This window comes from Emydura macquarii, unplaced genomic scaffold, assembly GCF_026122565.2.
Source record: "Emydura macquarii macquarii isolate MOO-44397 ecotype Brisbane River unplaced genomic scaffold, CSIRO-AGI_Emac_v2 contig_1045, whole genome shotgun sequence".
Taxonomy (NCBI): domain Eukaryota; kingdom Metazoa; phylum Chordata; order Testudines; family Chelidae; genus Emydura; species Emydura macquarii.
This window is the reverse complement of record NW_027131182.1, coordinates 14,083,435-14,105,183: the sequence shown is the minus strand read 5'-3', so window position 1 is coordinate 14,105,183 and position 21,749 is coordinate 14,083,435. Positions and strand designations below refer to the sequence as shown.

Genomic DNA, 21,749 nt, shown 5'->3' with positions numbered 1-21,749 from the left:
ATATCAGTGGGACACCCCATCTCTTGACAATCTGGAGAAATGTGTGACTTGAGACATCATTCTCGAAGATGTAGGTAGAATGGCTGAGTCAATCGACACTGAGTTTTTCCAGCCATGTGGATGGCTTTAAGAGAAGAACAGTGATGACTCAATAAGTAGGACTGCACTCCTTATCCCCCTTGATCAGGAAGTAAGTCACTAGCCTGTATAGTTGTCCAAATGGATTAGGACTGGTTTCTGTAAAATCTGATTCTTGAAACATAGAAGTATCAGGTGAGCGTCTTTCCTTTCCAAGCTGTTGATATGAAGGACTGCAATCAGATTATGAGAGAAAATTCATAGGGCTATGGTGAGAGTGTAAGGCACTGAGCAGACTATTCTCTTCTCAGCTATTTATAATGAGATGGTTTAGTAGTGAAATTGTCTTGCAGATCAGTGGCTGCTATACATCCACCTATCCAGTTGTTCAGTGGGTTATTGCAGACCAAAAGAGATTCCATCTTCTATTTCTTGTACTCCCAAATGCAGTTTAGCTATTTGAATACTAAAGCGTGTTGAAAACTTGAGCACCGGGTACAAGAGAGAAAAAGGCTTTCCTTTACCTGAGTTGAAAGGGCATGAAGAATAGCACAAATTCTTTGCAGTGATGGATATGCTTGGGTATGGTATTTTGGGGGAAGTCAGAAGAATGAGGTGAGAAAATTCACTGAGCACAATGGAAGTGAGACATTCCATATAGTAACTGATTGGAAATGCAGAAAGAACATTTGTCTGATGTTAGGCTTTCCCTGATGAAAGGGAATGCATGGTGCTGCTTTCCTAAGGGACAAAGGAAGAGGGGCTGCAGGACACTAGAATTTGGATTTGTTGGGATTGAGGGTCTTCTCTTGAACTTTTAGTCTTTTATGCTCAGTAATGCTGTTCTGAAGAAGCTTTTTGCCTTTTGATCAGAATCAGACTGAACTTGGGAATCAGTCTGGTCTTTGGAGGAAAGGAAAGTCAAAAACTTCAAAGTGCTTTATCTAGACTGTCACCAAAATGTCTGTCTCCCATGAAGAAAGGAACAGAAACTTTTGCTTGTTGTGAAACTCTGAGCCCACAGGCAAAGCCAGAAAGTTCTGCAAGCCACCACTCTCCTGGCTAGGGATTTATAGTAAGAATTTTGAAAGTTCTCCAATGTTATATTGGCAGTGACTAAAATTTTTTTAAATATTGTTTTGAATTTTCTTATGGGAGAATAAAACCTCCTCAGCCAAATATGCATTTAGAACTGTAGTCCTCTCTTCACTGCTACTTTAATTTTGTTGTTTGATACATATGATAAAAGGTGACTAAGAGAACGTAGAATCCCTTAGATCATCCTCCAAGGTGTGCCTGGATTTGTAGTTAGGAGTCACAGGTATCTTTTGTCTCCTTGTGGAGCCAACATAAAATTTAACACCACTTGGCCAAGAAGAGTCCTCTTCGGGGTACTTCCAAACACCATTAATCCTTTTCCCCTAAAGTGGAAATTGCAAGTCAGGTGAAAATTGTCTCTGTAAAGGTACAATATTCTGGTTTCTTAATCAGAGGAGCAGTACTCAAATGGCTCATGTATTCTGGATTAAGAATCTTCACTCTTCAGGAGTCAGGGTCCACTTGTGAAAAGGATGAAATAATTTTCTTCTTCCTCAGAATGCTTGGCATTACTGAATACTTTTTGGCCTGTGACAAAAGGAGGAAATATTGAGGCCCCTTTGCACAAACATGTGGGCCTTTGGTAAGTGAATGAGAGCACTTCTCCTTCCTATGATGCTTAGAGGGACCAGCAACACACAGTGGCTTCCAGTTTCTAAAGGTGGGACTGATATAATCCACCAACTCTGTATCCAAGAAGTTTAAAGGAAAGCAGGGACACCGAAAGCTGAGAGAGGACAGTAGAGGCAATACTTGAGATACATCCTGGATGGCAGTGGGAGCAAGTAGTATCCAAAGAGGTCCTCCCAGAAGTTAGAGAGCCTGTCTTTTTGTGAGAAACAAAGACAGTAATCATACTGTATGCAGCTGGCTGGGTCTTGGGCTGGGGAGTCTGATCCCTCACATCTCACAGACATTATACTCTGTAAACATGGCAGCAGTTGGAAGTGGCCATCTTTTCCCTTCCCCATCTTTGTCAGGTGTCTTCTGAAGAAAGCTGCAGTTAGTTTCTATTCTACCTTAGTGAGGCGGTAACCCCAGCAATCATCATCAGTTTTTTGAGAGACAAAACATTTTTGATTCATCTGTCTGCCTGTTAACAAAACACCTATGGATAGAGGAGAGCCTATTAGTATGAATTATGGAAGGGATTTGCTGCAGGAAGAAGAAAATCAGAGTATCAAAAAGGAAAGAAAATATAGAAGGAAAACAGAGGGAAATGTATGAAACTGAACAGATCTAGAATTAAAGACTGAAGGAAAAAAGAAATGAAAAAGATGTTAAAAAGAAACGGCCTAGATTTAAGCAAGAGGACTGAAATTATTAAAAAGGCCAAAGTGGTTTATTAGCGTAAGCCCTCTTGATTTTCATTCTCCTAAGTCACTTACCCATTTTTGAAAATCCTACACTTTATCTGGCTAAAGTTTGGCTCTTAAGTCCATATTTAGGGATTTAATAACTAACTTTATTTTCAAAACTCCTAAAGCAATGGGAGCTACTGGAGATTCAGCAATTTTGAAGACCATGTGACTTATTAGGCCTCTATATGGATTTAGGAACTTATCCTGGCACCCATTTTTGAAAATCATGGTCAATAATTTTTTTAAAAAGATATTGAAAACTTTGACCGAAACAAAAGAAAAAGAAAAAGGTAAATAAAAATATAAAGTAGAAGGAATAAAGTGGAAAGAGAAGAACAAAAGAAAGCAGACAAGTAAAAGGTTATTTTGAAAAGCTATTTTATATTGTTTTATGTGAAAAACCTACTGCTGTCACATTTTACCTTTATCAAGGAAGATGTTAGTAGTAAAGAAAGATATACTTACCTGTAATTGGTTTTCTTCAGATAGATCTCATTTCTACACTTCAGAGCAAGTCTATGCTTTGGCCAGAGCTCTTGCTATGTTATTGAAACAAGGGCCTCCTGAAGATGTCAAATTATCTCAATAGACATCCTAAGTTATGAAGGGCTGAGATCCACTTCTAAATACCGTGAAAGCAAACTAAGAGGAACAGAAAGCAAGTGCACATTTATGTGGAATATACAGAAGGTAAGTAACAATTTCTGTATACTCTTGCCTTCAAAACAAACCCATGTCTTCTGAAGGCTAAAGAGAATGTTTTCAGATATTATGTCAAACTAATTTTAAAAAGCAGACTGTAAATCTCTTCTACCAGTCCAGGTCTCATCCCTTGCCTTGGAATTAATCTTGTACAAATTGAACTCTAGCCTACTATTTGCCATAGCTCAGATAAATGATGGGAACAAATCAAATCAGCAGCTACCCCCACCTCCAACAGAATGAATATGCTTCTGTAACTTGTTCTTGAAGCCATACAGCATAACTTAACATGACAAATTCATTTAGACAGATATTGTTTGGGATTAATCTAACATTTTCCCCCATGTTTAAATGTCACAAAAGCAAATGCAACTTGTAGAAATTCTTCCTCAAATTTAAAAGCTATGGACCACTTACATTCAATATGGCTAAAATAAAAAACAATGCTGGAGAAACAAACATAAGGAAAGAAAACCAGAAGAGATAGGGGGTTGACTAGATTCAGATTTTTTTTGTTTTTCCAAAGACGCTAATGTCAAATATACTGCGTGTCCAGTACCTGTAGTGTATAAAACCACATGACTGAAATGAAAATAATTAAAACCAAAGTCAGTTCAGTAGACATTAATGGAAAGAGAGACTAAAACCACCCCTTGTTAAAAATAAATATTCCTGAAGTAGCCAAATATGTGACCTATCCAAAAATATTGGAAAGGGAACTGTTATCTGTACACCAAGAGTCAGACACTATTTAAAGAATTAAGCCTTTTGAGTACCCGGGTTTCCCATCCTCAACCAAAAAGTGAAGATAGGGAAGTCTGTTTGTCTTCATAGCAACTGAGATACTAGTAACATTTAAGCTGTTAGCTGGAGAGAAGCTAAGTAGACAAAATGCTGCAGATAACTAGGACTCAATTACAATTTTGCCCTGATTAGTTTATCAGGATTTCAAGTAGTGGGGAAGAAGGGGGACTCTTTTGAAGGCAGCACAAAACTTTCAAAGAAAGGGTTTTTCTTCTTTCAGGCACTGTAGGTGATTTTTTTGCTGGTTGTTTGGTTCATAAATCCTTGAAGTGCAAGAAGATCAATAGATATGACTCAGTTTCTTAGAATGGTCCAAATTGAAATTCTTGAAACATTCTTTTAAAAATAAAATGAAAATGCTATGAATTAATTTTTATATAACTAACACTGACAGTAATATTTAGTCAAGGAACCACGACTGAAGGTGAAAAAAGTCACTATTTACAATAAATTCACTTACCCACTACAACACAGTACTTTAAAGTATAAGCTGACAGTCTCACAGAAGGTTAAGAAAACAGTTATATGAATTGGTTGTGGCCCTTCAATGAGCAGAAGCAAAAAGTGATTTAAGGCTTTTGTCTTCAGCCCTTGCTATTTCTAGCATGACTTAGAATTGTTTGATGCATGAACAAGGGCTTTTGGGCTCTTCTTTGAAAATTCTCTATAGTCGCGGAGGCTCATGGCTAAGGCATAAAAGCTCTCTCTGAATTAGGGATCAATTTAATGGATCCGTCCAGCAAAACAGAACATAAAAATCTGAATTTAAGCAGCATATTAGTGCCAGATGAATTACACCCAAATCTTTCCAAAACCGTGTTACACACACACAAAGAATATGTTCGTGCTAAAATATGCTTCATGTTTTGGCTTAACATCCAGCACAATGCACGGATTCTATATTAGTGCAGATATCCTAACTTGTAATATCAGATGTTATAGATTGTGGTTCAAATGCTAAAGGAGCGCCACTCCTTAGATTACTTACATGCTGAATACTGCCCACATTTCACATTTATACATTTGGACTGGTTAATAAGAGCAATTGGGATCTTCAAAAATATAAAATGGCATTGAAGAATCACTATAAAAATATTTCTCTCTCACTATGTAGTTTATAATTTTGTCAGAAAACCTACCGTGTTTTTGGACAGCTGCAGTTAAATAAAAACTAATTGTATTTCTATAATTTCAGTGGTAGAGTGGAAGATTTAAAAACAACCACTTCTTACTTAAAATGTAGGAGTTTTTTCCCTATCCAAATCTAATTATGTTTAATATGCAATAAGTTTCATTTGGATTTTTAAAAGTTTGGCAGTGTCCCTTTGTATTCAAGCTACCAGAACAAATTCTCATGTACAGAACATGTTACCAAAAAGAGGAAATATACTCTATTTTTCTTATCAGAAGGATCAAGAAATCCAATAACTGTTGAATGCACGTATGTAGAAATCAAATGGAAAAATATTGCAAATATAATAAAATCTAAGTAGTAAAACAACATCTGTATTCTACTGTACTAGAGCACACTTTTTTTTAAAACGCCAAATATTTAGGTGGATACTGTTGCTAGCAGTGTGGTGCATGAGAAATCCTTACTTCCTAACATTAAGAGATTGTGTAAGAAATTATTGCAGCTGCAGCCTCAATCGTTGTTTATATAATTGGTAATCATAAACCTAATTCCCACACAATACTTTGGAGATTTTATAGCAACATGTTTTCAAAAACAAAATCTCTATTTCCATTTCCTTTTTGTTGTCACATCAAGTAATGTAAACATTTGTGATAGAAAAGGCATCATTAGATATACCATGGATCAACATTTACATGGAAGGGGGAAATTAAACTAACAATAATCTTATAGAACATATTCAAATCTATATGAGTTTAATATAGCCAATATGCCAATCCACATATCTCATGAATAGCTCAGTGTTCTCTCATGTTAGATTTCTTGTTTCTGCTCTGTGTATGTATAAAATTAATAAAGAGTAAAAATAGATTAAAACAATTTTATATTAAAAACTCATTTCCCCTTGAGTGACTTTTGGTAAAACGGTATGACAAAGGTCCACTGTGTTTCCTAATGAACTTAGTGTGTGTAATATTAGCCATTAAAAATAGAACACTTCAGCCTTTGATTTCACCAAGTATGAGAAGGCTAAAAGACTGGTGTGATTAATAAAATTTTACTCTAAATTGTTTATATGAACACTTATTAATTTGATAGTTTTCCTAGTGAAGTGTTGTAAGGACTGCTGTCTATCAGCTGACATACCTACAGAGATTTGTACTGAAGTGATGTGATCTCATTAAATCCTTTAGGATATTATATATAAAATTGTTCATATTTGTGTGTATATGTAATTGTTATTTTCTCCATTTTGCAACAAGTCACTGCTGGGCCAAAACTAGCTGTTCTTAAGGTGGATACATATATATAGTATTAACTATATATGATTATATACAACATGAACAATTATTAAGGCAAAAAGGTGGGGAAATGTGTTTTTTCAGAAACGTGTCAAGATTGTGAAACAGCCATGAGATATTTCAATAGGAACAATTACTAACTAGATTCTGAGGCATTATTAATCATTTCATTTTAATATTTTTCCTGTACAAGAGAATATTTTGGAATACTATTACTATTCCTCACAAATCAAATAATGTATTTAGAGTTCTATAAGGTAGTTTAACAAAAACAGCATCCCACTATAAATTAATTTTATAAAAGAAAATAAACACCTTAGAAAGATTTACTTATTGATAAACCACGGCTTTAGATAAATACATTTGAAAACACAGGAGGGTTTAAAATCCTCTGCAAACTGTAGACATAGTTTTTTCTGTTTGTGTCACTACTGAAAGTCAAACTATGAATCACTTTCTTTTTGTTACTATCTAGAAAGTAGAAGTGCTTATGAAAGGCTTGTGGCAACACATGAATTGAAGCAAGCGCTTCTGAACGCTTTTCAATAGCATTTTCAGTGTATAAAATGTGAAAACGTCTTTCAATTAGTAAAAAAAATAGTCTAAATATACAAACATATTTTTTAAAAAGTTTGTGAAGAACTGTAGCATAATTACCCGGTTTCATGCCTATTCACTCCTCAGACGCTGGTAGTTTTTTCTTTTTCAATCAAACCTTTACATCTTACACAAGAGAAATGCATATATGGCTAGTTAGCCAGAGTAGAGCAATCATTGTTTTCCCACAATTTAAACTATCACAGAATACCATGGGACAGTGTTAGAAAGAAATTGAAACATACAAGGAATAAACTATAGTTTCTTTTTATATCAAAATGTACTCTTGAAAATGTGTTTGGCACAGTGCTAAATCATATATAGTTAATACTAAATATTGCAGGATACAATAAAACCCTGGAGTTTACTTGTGTTCAACACCCTTTTAAGGGATAAAAATAAAAAGATACCAATTATTCAGAAGTCAGCCTATACAAACTGTATAAACAATATTTTATGTCTTGTTTTGAAAACCACTGATATAGTAAATTTTACATAAAAGACTGCAAAATAATATAAATGGATTTAAACAGATCTTTACAATAAGAAATTCAAATGGAAACAGACAAGTAACAAAGAGAAGTAAAAAAATTTATTGCAGTATTTGTTCCACCAGATTTGCTGGGGATCCCTTTTCTTGTATTATTTCAGGGTGACCTAATACATCAAAATCTACATTTACAAAAACTCCTCCTGCAGATAGGTCAAAGATACTGCATGCTTTTTTTCAACAGAATAAATTATATATCCAGGAGATTCTGCCATTTTACAGCCTGGAAAAACAATGCTTCCCTGGAAACTGGGCTACGCTAAAGAAAGCCATCCGCTGCTAGGTTAAACTCCAAGAACACTTTATTAAGAACATTAACAGACTAATTTCCAACATTCACTTGTTTATTTTTTTTTTTAAACAGAAAGTTTTTTTTCCAAGATATAAACAATTTTTGTTAAACTATAATACAGTGGGAGTAAAAATGAACTGAGAAGTTTCTGCTGCACAACAGCGAAGGAAGCTCCCACAAAAATGTTTCCCAAACATTTCCTTCTTTTTCCTGCGTCCCAGATTCCATTCTTACTCTTCATTCAACTGATTTTTTTGCCAGAAAGTTGATATTTCAAGTTTTTCTGTTATTTCAATTCATGTAAATTTGGCTGCATGTACAAATTCATTAGCTGGAAGTTCCATCCTTGGCGGCATACAGCGATCGTAAAGTCTGAACAACTTTATTAGTCAGCTTATTAGCACTCGTTAGAGCAATTTTTTTGTAAATAATGTCTGACTCTTTAATAGTGTCTACCCAAGGCACCAGTTTGCGGCCATCACGGCGCTTAGCCTCAGTCCAGGAGCCACTGTAGGAGCCTGCCATCCACTGAACACTGAAGCCATTGCTGGTTTTCTGTACTACTCTTGCAATTTGTGGTCGGTCTTTGTACTTTGGACAGCAAATAGCGATGACATCCATGACATCAACACTTTCATTCATCTGTGCTGCCAACTCCGTAGAGTCTGAATTTCGTTTTGACCTTCTCAATGACTAAAACATTGGGGGGGAAAAAAGACCAAGTGTTACACAAAAGAACTTTAGTGAAATTATTGCTTTTATTGCTTTTAATCCCTTGACGCCGGGAGTTGGGATTTCCCAGCACACATTCCATTGCCGGCAATGAGACGCACCGTGACCGCCAGCGCCAAGGGGTTAACATATCCTTGTAAAACCACATACTCTTAATTTGTACCCGTGTCTTTTAACTCTTATTGATATATAAAATTATATATACACATGAATCATAAAGCTACATAAAAACTTGGCAACAATAAAAAGGATAACACACAATACATTCCAAAGGAAAAATTAATAACTTTTTATGCTGGATAAATCTCATTTTCTAGTTTTTTTTTTTTTTTATTGTCTTTTCTGTTAAACTTTCTACAAAAAATTGTATAAACCGTTAAGTAGAGAATCTCTATCTACAAAATGCTTTCTTTCATGTGGATTACATTACTTGGTGTACATTTAATATAATAGACTGACATTTATAAGCACATAAAAATCATTTTACGTAATACGCTGCGAAATACGTTGACTCCTCCTCCGCCTCACCCCTGAAGTGCCTCCTCCTCTATCCTCCCCATCACTTTCATCGTCCTCTGTCTCAGCTGCATTGTTTTTAGGGCTGCCTCCTCCAAGCAGCGAGGTAATTGCTTTGTTCCGAGCATTTGTGCTAGCTGAAACCTCCCCATCTTCTTCTTCTTCATCAGGATCCAAATGTTCCATAAGGAGCTTGAACTAAAAAAAGATGCATTAGAACAGATATTATTCCAAAAAGATACTGAATTTTTACACGTTTTTTAAAAATTAAAAGGAAAGAAGCAGGCGGAAGAGAGATTGCATATAAACTTCACAAGTAATTGGTGTATTGTGTGGGATTTTTTTTTATTTAAAAAGTAGTACATTTTATCTACTATTTTCTACTAAACATGGAAAATTTGCTTCCTATTTTTATTAGTTAAATGAGATATTTAAAAGAACTTAAGTAAACTTTACAAATTAAATAGGTTGGAGCTGTCCCGTGTTCCTCAGATGGAATTGGATTGTGTCAAAGTAGTGAATATTCATAATGCTAGGAATAAAAGATGACATCAGCAAACTAGAGGAAGTAAGATATTTCATAAAGTCTGAAAATCTACAATCTACATCCTCAACATTACACACGTTAATTTTTAAGTCTTTTTCATACACTATAGAGATTTTGGTACAGAGCTTAGTAAGGGCCTAATATTGCAAGGTACTAAACACTTAACACCCATTTAAATCAATGAGAATTGTGGGCATGCAATATTTCACAAATCATCAGTATTTCAGAATTTATATACATTATAATAAATACAAAACCACCTTCCAAATGCTCAAAGTTAAGAAGTGTTCAAAATACAAGTTAAAGCTATGCTGTATAATCTAGTTGAAGAAGGTTAAAATTCTTTCCTAGCATGACTCTACTTACATCCAAGTATTGTTTTACTATACTCCTCTTCACATCTTCAGTAAGCTTGGAATTAGCCATATCACTTCGCAGAAAATCCAGCGTCTGTTTTGGGTGGAAATGCACTCCTGTCTTCCTGTTTATCGCTTTATCATATACTTTTGCAGATTCAGATGGAGAATATTTCTGAATTTTACTATTAAAGAAAAACAAAACCCAGAAATTTAGGAAAAAAGGTCTTTTGGCCTTTCAAATGAACAATTATATTCTTCTTATAATGTTTAATTAGGCACTCATTAATTTAAGCAAGGAAACTTACTATCCAGTATGCATGTCATTTATGCAGTAAATTTAACTAGCTGTATTTTGTCTTGAGTTCTGCATGCTATAAAACCCATTATTTAAAAAAACAAAACAAAAAAAAACAAACAAACCACTAATTACCATCCACTTGAAGAGAATTCTCTACACTAACTGATGAAGAGCATTCTGCCATTAATTATGATTCTTACCTATCAGAGAAACCACAGAGATTCTTTAAATGCTGTTTTAGCATCAAAAGCAACAATATGCCTTGGGAGACATTTGCAAATTCAATTAAAGGGGCTGAATTGTCTGGCAAACATTTCATCACAGCATTTATATCATTTTCTTCATCGGAATCTGACTCAGAGCCTACACGTTTCCGTAACTTCCGAGGCTTGATAACTTCTTCTTCACTTTCGCTTTCACTTTCACTGTTACTGTCACTGTCACTCTCACTCTCCTCATCAGATGAAGGTTTCCTCTCCTTTCTTTTGTCCTTTACCATAGACTGGAAAACAGAGAAGATGACAAATAATTAAGAATTATGATAGCACCATCTTACACTGACCTATAACTTTCAAAAAGATCCTTCCATAATCATGATTCTTTTAACTGGATGAATTGCCTTTTAAAAAATTATTTTAGTTCACAGATTATTTGAAATCCAAACTAAAATTTAAAGTAGACACATTTAAATGTAGTTCAATGACTAAAATATGTCCAAAGTATAAATCTTTTGTTTTAAAACAAAAATTTCATCTATGTCCAAAATTTGAGTGCAGTTCACAACATGGAGATTGCATGCTGGAAAAAATGTTACCAGCTTTTTTTCAGAAGCATGCCATACATGCTCAAGTACTTAAAAAACCCTCTCTTGAGCCTCACTAATAAGGGCTAAGAATAGTATTTAAAGAAGAATCAGTGGCAAAACTTTCTATTACATACAGTAAAACCTGCCTTAGTGACCACCTCTGAAGACAGACCAATTGTCACAAGTGACTACTTACAGAGACCATGGAACTTTTCCCCCTATAATTTAAACTGTGAAGAGCGACCACCGGTCATCTGTGATCAGAGACCACATTTTCTTACTACCTTCATAGCTGGGCACCTGGCCAGCAGCCAGTGCTCTCCGCTCTGCCTTCAGAGTTCGATGGCCAGAGAGCAGCGGCTGCTGGCCGGCTGCCAGGCTCTGAAGGCAGCACCCTCACCCTTACTTCTGCACTGCTGCTGGCAGCAGCATTGCCTTCAGAGCTGGGCACTCAGCTAGCAGCTGATGCTCTCCAGCCACCCAACTCTGAAGGCAATGCTGCCACTAGAAGCAGCGCAGAAGTAAGGGTGGAAGTACCATACCTTTGAAGAGAGACTACCTCTTACAAGTGATTATTTTTGCTAACTCCCATGAGTGGTCACTCTTGGCAAGTTTTACTGTAGTCCATTTTTATGATTAATAGGAATATAAACAAGGATCTTAAAATATCATTTGGTTTGCCTTTCTAGATAGAGTTCAAATATTTCTATTCTTAAAACATGACGGAAAAGTTATCATGTGTTCTCAGGGGCCTTGGCCAAACATGCTAAGTTTCTATCCAAGGGAATATTTATGTTGATAATGTGGATTAGTAAAGGAAGTTCTAACATCACATTTGCTATTATATAGCTACAATATGTTTCAGGAAAAACAGAATATATAAATGCATACAAGCCTACTTGAATGAGATTGGCAATATGAAATTGAGAGATTTAAAACTAGTAATATTTTAAAAATCAATAAACGAATAACCTTTTAGAAACGGCATTTGCTTACCTATATGTATAAGCATTATTAACTGCCCTATTTAATTTCAGGGGGGAAAATTCAGCTATAAAAATACTATTAAAACATTAAAAGGGAGCTTTGCAAAATTTTAGTTAATGAGAACTATCAAATTTGGTCAATTCAAAATGGGAACTACATTTATCTCTTCAATAAGTAAGTAAAGTTCACGTATCTGTTTTCCCCGTTGATTAACTATGACAAAATTCCTAATTCTAAAAGAAAATGTAAAAAGTGCCAGCAGCCCAGCAGTTTATGAGCAGTGTAATAAAACAATGTTTATGTGCATGTTAAGGAGACAGGAAAATTTACATTAGTGTAACTGGGCTTCTCTGAAGGTATCAGTTGACTCAATTCCTTCTCTTGACCTTGTGCTTCTAGCATGACAGAGCTGGGGATTTCCTTATATCTGAATGGTTTTTGAACTTCTGATGCTAAAGTAAGTGCATGTCATGCACAGTTGAAAATGCCAGTGCCACAATGCCATTAAATATTAATTTCTTTTTCTTGATAAGCCAGAAAGAAATAATTTCCCTGTAAGTATAATTTGTGACCAAAATAAATGTGTGTGTGATAGACTACCCAATAAGTCAGTCATTAAAACTTTGCATTTCCCAACTCTAAAAGGATGGTGGAGGAATGCTAACAAGGATTCAAGTCAAACTATATGTTAACAGCTAACAACTAATGCCTTTACCTTCTAAAGATACTATGTTGACTGGATTCCAGATGTAAGGGCTGGTTCACACTTACCGCGCGATTCGGTGGCAGTCGACGGGAGTTACGCAAACTACTCTGCGTAACTGACGTCAACTGCTCTGCTTCCCTTCTGTATGCTGTTCTCACTGCACTGAGCGTTCCCGTCGGCTCAGTGCTATGCTACTTGAGGGGGTGGACTTTCTCAGTCGACTTCCTGATTGATTGAGCAGATCTCACTGACCGCTCAATCAATCAAGATCGATCGATCTGGTGGCAGCGATTTTGCCGCCGTCGGTCTGAACACAGCCTTAGAGACTACAAAGAGTGAGGGAAAACTCTACAAACAATACATTTTCTAAGTCATAGAGGAAGAAAGAAACTAAGTAAAGTAATTTCATATAACCACAGAGATTTCTCAAAACATGTTCCACAAACAGAAGTAAGAGTTGGTGAGGAAAATGAACAGGTGAACAAGTCAACTGTATGGCCAGTTGGGCCCTTATGATAAGGACAACAATATACGGTTTACATTAGCATCAATTTAAGAAACTGGTCCAAATACTAATGAAGCGGCCTGAATACTTATTTATGCTGGTATTCACCAAAGATAGACTACCTTAGTAAAGGATCAACAGAAGTAGTTCAGGGGAAGGTCTTTAAAACCAGGATATTGAACTCCATCTAGCAACTAGGTCAGGTCCTAGCACAATTTGGCAACTGGAATATTGCTTTCAAAATAAAATCAATCCTCAGTTTTACTCACGAAACTGAGTGAAGTGATCAGGCACAAAGGCTGGGATTTTTAAAAGAAGAATATCACCATGAGATTGTAGCCTGTCCATAATAATGCATTAATGAATGGGAGTCAATGCCAAACATACACCCTCAGCAAGTATCTATGACTGCACTAATAATTCCTATCCACTGGAGATAGCAGAATCAAAATTACATATCACTGCAAGCCCTAGTATTCACTTATCTCAGAGGACTTACTCCTCTGAGAAGGGTGTCCCATCCTTACACTAAAGAACTCAGTGTTGACCTGTAGGAACTCAGAGGGATTGTCATACCATATCTAACCATTCCTTTCGGTCTACAGTTAAAAAAGGCTACAGATACATCTATAAAATGGCCAAAATTTTCACATGATGTGTAGTTAGATATATAAATCCATATTTAAGTACCTATGTAGTCTGACAGCAAGCTCATCAGCACCTCTGAAAATATGGTCACTTATTTAATTGCTTAAATACTGATTTTTGTTGTCCAGCTATAGGACCCCACAATTAAAAATGTTGGCTTATTTAGATTTTGCAAACTCACTACTACTGAAGTCTTGAATGGAAGCCTCATCTGAGATATGCTGTTGTTACAACCAAAGAGTTAGGGGTAATGTTTCCAAATCTTGGAATTACCCCAACACACTGATCAGTCAAATTTAGAAGAAAGAAAAGAGATAAAAGACACCATGTTTGAGCAGTGTCAATGCACCAGCAGAAAAGTCGTTAGCCTAGACTGGCATGTTGCATCAGGAGATTTGATACAGTGAAAGCCAGATAAGGCCATTTATACAGCTTGTACTGAAGAAACATCAAGGAGCCATTCTAACACATTCAAACTGCAGCAGCACAGAAAACTCACCCTCAATCTGGAACCTGATTACTCAAAGGATGAAATGATATCAAATCAAAATGGGCTTAAAAAAACAGTGCACCAACAAGTTATGCCAGAGCACTGGGGAGCCTACAGAGAACAGGACGGACAAAAAATGCAAATGATACAGACTCACATTCGAAAACAAAGTTGCAGGACTGACAGGAGAGCAGGCATTGGATGCAACTGTCCTGGCTCCAACAGGAAGGTCCTTTGTTGAATGTAGTCAGAACAGAATGAAAATTGTATGCTTTAGAGGGCCCCAAAGCACTGGGACTTTGTAAACAAGACACACCTACTGGTGCCTCAAAGGGTGAAAAAAGGGATGTTCCTGCCTATCTCACCTAGGCCAAGACTCCAGAGCAGGAATCTAGTCAATATCTTTAGAGAACAAGAAAAGAAACACTAAGTTAACAGATTTTAGTTTTAATTAGTTACTACAAGCAGTTGCTCTTATTGCTCATAAAACAAGGCAAATTACTTTAACAGGAACCTTTTAAGAATGATCCAGTATATGTTAAGACCAATTAACATGAGTTTTGTACCTATTTTTCAAAAAATTGGACAATCAAAAAAAAGAAAAACAGGTAAATCTAACTAATGTGTGTTTTGAAATTTTAGATTCATATTTACTTCATTTTTTGTTCTCTAGAGGAGTACAGTTTATAAATACTTAAATTTTTGCTGCAGTATAAAACTATTATTATGTATAGAAATGCTATTTTAGGTCAGTTAGAGATTCCTAAAATTGTATTGTTTATGATTTTCTCTGAGGCCTGCGTGATTGGACTGATAACTAAGATACCTAGCTATACATGAAGGATACAAATATTAGTTCACATTAGTAATATTAAATATTAGTAATAAAATAAGAATTCTAAAACATTTCTGAAATAGTTTGTTATAATGTGTGAGTATATAAGGAATACATGACAGTTTGGTATGGTATAAGGCAGTGGTTCTTAACCTTTCCAAACTACTGTACCCCTGAAGCCTGAGTCCCACCCCCACGGGGCTGAGGCATGTAACTTAGTTTCATGGCGCCCCTGTGGCTCCAGGCAATTGCCTTTCTTGCCACCCCAATACCAGCTCTGCACTTGCAACCCCTCTAAAACCCCAGGTTAAGAAACACTGGTATAAGGGTTTTATTGGAACTTATTTGCGTTATTCTTCATAAGTTGCCATAGCTTTGACACTCATTACTAAAGAAGCAATCTGAAACTCATCCATGAAAACCTTTTGACAATACTACATATGCATTATATCTTATATATAAAATATGAGGTGTATTTTATTTTGTAAATATTTATAATCAAAATATAATAAAAGATCACTGAAGTTTCCCTTTTCTCCAATAAAAATTGCACATCGTAAGCTGTTTCATGATTTTCTCACGTTCTTCTATAGTTTTCTTTGATTTTGCACCCATTTTAATATAAATAAGTTTTCTAGAAAATGGGGATGGAGTGAAGGAAAGCAGAAAATATTTTACTGGGAAATTGTTCTTTAAAAAGCAACAGTTTGAAAGCTGCCCAGAGGTTTCATAGTACTACAATGGAGACTAATTAGTGGGCAGAATAGAGGTGAGGAAATCAAAGGGGAATTCAACTTTTATATCACTTCCACATTTGTTCTACATAGAATCATAGAATATTAGAGTTGGAAGGGACCTCAGGAGGTCATCTAGTCCAACCCCCTGCTCAAAGCAGGACTAACCTCAGCTATATCGTCCCAGTCAGGGCTTTGTCAAGCCTCAGCTTAAAAACCTCTAACGATGGAGATTCCACCATCTCCCTAGGTAACCCATTCCAGTGCTTCACCACCCTCCTAGTGAAAAACTTTTTCCTAATGTCCAACCTAGACCTCCCGCCCTGCAACTTGAGACCGTTGCTCCTTGTTCTGTCATCTGCCACCACCGAGAACAGCCTAGCCCCATCCTCCCTGGAACCCCCTTTCAGGTAGTTAAAGGCCGCTATCAAATCCCCCCTCATTCTTCTCTTTTGCAGACTAAACAAGCCCAGTTCCCTCAGCCTCTCCTCATAAGTCCTGTGCTCCAGCCCCCTAATCATTTTGGTTGCCCTCCGCTGGACTCTCTCCAACTTGTCCACATCCTTTTTGTAGTGGGGGGCCCAAAACTGGACACAATATTCTAAATGCGGCCTCACCAATGCCGAATAGAGGGGAACAATCACTTCCCGTGACCTGCTGGCAATGCCCCTCCTAATGCAGCCCAATATGCTATTAGCCTTCTTGACAACCAGGGCACACTGCTGACTCATATCCAGCTTTTTATCCACTGTTACCCCCAGGTCCTTTTCTGCAGAGCTGCTGCCCAGCTCATCGGTCCCCAGTCTATAGCTGTGCATGGGATTCTTCCTTCCTAAGTTAATTAAGATAAATTAAGATGATTCAATTTTGTTTTTTTAAATTCAGTGAATGGAGCTCTTGTCTGTTAGAATGGTTACTATGGTTTAAAATACTTCCCCCTCAAAGTCAACTACTATTGCAACTTAAAAAATTATTAGTGAAACTATCTGTATTTAAGAGGTACGCAACGTACACACTATACTGAAGAAAAGTGCAAGTGAAGAGACATGGGCAAAGTAAATGAATATATTTGAACTGTATAGATAGAAATCTTCCCAATAGGCAGATCCATTCAAAACCTTTTCTGAGTAGGAAGAGCATCATACCAATAAAGTTAGACTGTTTATGATTCAGACATTCATGATGAAGGAGGACCTAGGACCTAAGTAACTTGGCTTCCCTAACAAACATTAAATCTGAAAATGCCAGTCTTATTTTCTTTTATGTCTAATATTTTCCACTGACATTCAAAATTAATGAAAAATCCTGAGAGCTTCTGCCACACCTGGCCAGAACTGAGAACGATTTATGCTATTAGTTGCAAAGTAATGTTATTTATTGTACATGTGCAACATTGGAATGACTGAAGTGCTCATTATGGTGTCAACATAACTTCATTGCAACAAGTGTATTAATATATCATAAATACACTTACCTCCTTAAATGACTGTAGTAGGTTACTACCAGAAACTGACAGTGTAATGTCTATGTGATGCATTATGAACAGTGGCTCTTCCTGTGTTTGATAAGGAAAACACGCTAGATTGTCTGCTATATACAAGAGCATATTCACCTCTGTTTTCTGCAAGTTTAAAAAAAAAACATTTATATATATATATATACATAATACACACACAACAAAAACCATCACAGACTAGTTTTTGCACTGCTCTTGGGGCAAAAAGTCAGTATGTGCTTCATCCAAAATAACTTTTTCACCTTGAAGACATTGTGCACATGCAAAGTTTTCTTCACACATGAACTTGCATTATTCCCACTCTCTCTAAACTAGGCTTAAATAAATATAAAATGGTGGAAAAGGTTTGAGGGAAATAAATTTAATTTTGCAGCCAAATAAAGACTAGGGAAATAAAGTTAGCCAGGACGAAATTACCAAGTCTCTTAAAAATACATAAAGTAAGGACACCAACATTCATCGTTTGAACTTGTTTTTAAAAAAGTTAATGGGGTACACATTTATGTGATGCTTACTGCTGTGTCATCAAAGAGGTTGAGTAAAGAAATTAGAAAGGCTCGTCTGTGTTGACGGTTCCCTCGGATCATGGAGTATAGATGTGAACATAAAGCGCTCGAGGATTCATCATGCCTAAAACCCCTTACAGGATTCTTTGTGCATGTGTTGATTGCCTGTTGTACTTGGTAAGACATCTTCATACCAGCCACTGCTTTCATCTAAAATTATAAAATATTTGTTTAAATGGTGGCTTTCCAAACAGTCATACAAAAAGAAAAATAATTGTCTCAAATTGAAAAATTTTAATTTGAAATTAATGTATTCATCTAATTTTCATTAGTCTCAATTTAAAAAAACAATTTTCAAAACCTTACCACTTCCTGCACATTCAGTCCTTCCCTATGGATTTGTAGTATCCTTGATATTTATTGTAAAATGTAAGCTTTACTTAAAAATTGATGCAGCATTGTTTTCTTGAGTTTGCAAATAGAAATAGACTTAAACAGCTTTAAGAGGTAAACACTGCCACATTCATGTCAAGGACATTTGAAATTGAAGTGTAATGACTGATTAATGTTAATATTGTTGTTTCTCTATTAACTGCCCCAACAGAAACATTTAGCTAAAGTGATGATTCAGAGCGGGCAGATGTTTCATAAATCTGAAATGATTTTCCACAGGAATAATGTTGAAAGTTGTAAACATTTCCCTAACTGAATGTTGCACTGAATTTGAATTTCTGAATGTGCATATGTCTTAACCGTCTACCCTCATTCTACATGCGCAGGATGACCAACACAAATTCCCTATTATTGCATGTGCGTCAGTGTCTCAGATGATTTTCGTTAACCCCAGTATTGCTCCAGTTTCAGTATCAGCTGGATGCCTGAGCAGCCAATATACCCACCACTCCGTGCTTCAGCCTCTGCTTTCATCCCCCTCATCTACATGGAAAGTAGCTCAGGCCTCTGCTGAGTATACTCTGGACTCCATCTGCCAGCCTCTCTATTAAATTAAATATGGTTGGGTATATTGAGCGCAATACTCCAAATTCTAGTGTTGGATGAACTGGAGTGCTATGGGATTTGTAAAGTCCCATAATCTATGAATCTATGAATGAAACACTAAAGAACAATTATAAAGAACTAGAAATGCTTCCCATATCTGATATTACAGATCTTTAACTCTAACTGAGAAAAAACTGCTCCTTCACATCTCTGTTGTTTCAGATGAAGAGGTCAAAACTCAATTCCCCAAAACAAGTAGAATACAGACAGACGCTTGATAACATACATGAATGAATCCAGCATATTTTTTGTCTATTTCCACCAGCTGCTGGTCGGCTTTGTTCCGCATAGAGGGCTCTGGATCTGTGCCCATAGCAATTAAATATGGCACACACTAGAAAAGAAACAGATGAAAACATACAAAGGCATTATATACCAAAAATGTATATGGCTATGTGTGCTATTGAGTGCATACATTTATCTCACATTATTTATGTTAAATTGTCAATAGTTGAGGAACTAGAATATGACACCTTATACGACTTACTGCTTGATGGCTTCTTTTAGGTAATAGCACAGGTTATAAAAATGGGAGATGATCCAAGAAGACCAGCGTATTAAAAAATGAAAATCTGTGCCAGAACACAGGTGATATTCTCAGTATCTATGTTCCACTGGGCTACACACTAGGACCCCATACTAGAAAAATTAGGTGTTCTTAGCAATTTGTTAATTTATTTTAAACACCACTTAGCACCTATGAAGTGGCGTACCGGGGGAGGAGGGAGGGCCAGGCCATCAGGTGCTGGCCTGCATGGGGACACCATGTCGGCCCTTCACAACACACGGGACGGAGCGCTAGCCCCTCCAGTGTCCCCTGCGCATCGTGAAGGGCCAACCCGGCACCCTCCACCCGTCAGGCAGGGGGGTGAGACCGCCCTGTCAGAACCGGCGCTGGGCTGCGAGGCTGGAGTGGCAGGTAAGTGCAGAGCAGTGGGCTGGCCCTTCACGACGAGCGGGGGTGGGGAAGGGGGGGCAGCGGCGCGCAGAAGGATGTGACTGCTCCCGCTCTTCTCCCCCCCACGTGTTATGAAGGGCCGGCCTGGCACCTCCGCCCCCGTCCAAGCCAGCGCTGGGCTGGAGCCAGAGAGACAGGCAGCACAGGTAAATGTGGGGAGAGGGGATGATGGAGCCATGCTTGCATTTGCCCCACCCCCAGCCCTCATGCCCCACTTCCCCACAGGTACAGACTCCCCTCTCCCCAGGGCTGCTGGGGGGTGATGCTGGGACCCCTCCTGCCCTGTGTAAGGGGTGTCACAAATGCAGACTTGGCCCCCTGGCGCTGGAGACCCACAGTATGCCACTGCACCTTGTAGACAAAGTCAGCAGTGTTTCAGAACGTTAACAGTTCATGGTCAACCCTAGGATCCTTGGCCCAGAAGACTCAACTTGCTAACATGGTTTAATACATCAATGTCTTTGTCTACACCAGGTGTTAACAACTGCGTTAAAAAGTGGTGTTAAAAACTTAGTAAACGCATTTGCTGAACACATGTTCAATTTCTGAGTCTAGATAGGGCCTAGTAGTTAGCCTCATGGCAAGCCTGCAACTTGAAAGTTATTAGTATATTTAAAATATATGGGTCTCAAGTAAAACTTGTTACAGAATTTGGTCCAGGGAATTATCAAGTTGAGACTTGAGACATCTCAATATTGCCCAGAATTCTTCTAAAACAGAAAGGAGAATGAGAAAGGTAAGTAAATTAGTCTACCCTTGTTAGTAATACCTCTTTAGATTTTCACTGTAGTAGATAAAAAGCACTATGTAGCTAAAATTCACATGTGAAGAAAATTACTTAAAAATAAACTACAGATAGCTCTGACATTGGCCCTGGAACTTCAATCGAAAGTAGTTTTGGGGAGGAAAGGTGCTGGCAAAATATTCTAATGACCTCACTGTACCTTTAAGCAGTGTGGGGGGGAGGTTTATGTGGGTGGCTGAATGAAAGGAACAGTGCTTTATGGCTGGGGGGAAGAGAGAGGTCAAACTGCTACAGTAGGAGTCAGGGGCCAGCGTGGCAATCCCCTGGGAACCGGATGGGTGAAAAGGTTTAAAAGGGGCAGCCCTGTGCATGAAAGCCCCCTTTTACACAGAGCAGCCAGAGGCAGCACCCACCCACCGTCCTTCCCGTTTAGGTGGTGAAATACCAGGTTTGGTCAAGATCTGCTGTTGGCATTGTGCTAGCCACCCCTTTTTTAGGGGGACTGGGAAGGAATTTTTCCCTTACTGCCAGATTGGAGTTGGGTTTTTTTCGCTTTCCCCACAATGGGATCAGGTGGGGCTTTGTTCATGTGGAGCTATATGTCACAACTCATTATATAAGTGTGGAGTGGACGTCCAGTGCAGGTACTCCATAGGAAACGTAGTGATGGGATAAATGGTTTGGGAAAAGGACTTAAAAAGGAGATGTTCTTAAAAAGGTTCTTAAAAAGGAATGGGGGGTGGGAGGGGAAGGTTTGGGGCTCCTATGAATGTTACAGCAGGGAACCAACCCCCATTTCTTATTACCCAATTTAACCCTCCTACGAGGGGAGTGGATGTTAAGGCCCCAGCAATGGATTGGCTGGGGGAACTGGATGGAAAAAGA

The 21,749-nt window shown here is 37.5% G+C and overlaps 1 protein-coding gene across 7 annotated transcripts in view; it reads right to left on the bottom strand.

Annotated features, from left to right (window-relative positions):
• Positions 1–7,646: 7,646 nt before the first annotated feature.
• Positions 7,647–21,749, bottom strand: part of NIPBL (NIPBL cohesin loading factor) — a 281,327-nt gene continuing 267,224 nt past the window's right edge. For 5 of the 7 annotated variants that reach the window (XM_067545538.1, XM_067545537.1, XM_067545539.1 and 2 more), the window contains 7 exons: positions 19,388–19,495; positions 18,112–18,312; positions 17,555–17,701; positions 10,571–10,872; positions 10,080–10,254; positions 9,179–9,364; positions 7,647–8,611 (listed from right to left, as the gene is read on the bottom strand). In XM_067545538.1, the coding sequence (XP_067401639.1) occupies positions 8,246–8,611; positions 9,179–9,364; positions 10,080–10,254; positions 10,571–10,872; positions 17,555–17,701; positions 18,112–18,312; positions 19,388–19,495 (1,485 nt within the window). In that variant the 3' untranslated portion in view covers positions 7,647–8,245. Of the gene's footprint in view, positions 8,612–9,109; positions 9,365–10,079; positions 10,255–10,570; positions 10,873–17,554; positions 17,702–18,111; positions 18,313–19,387; positions 19,496–21,749 lie in introns of all 7 variants that reach the window. The other 2 variants (XM_067545540.1, XM_067545541.1) reach the window with 2 other exon arrangements.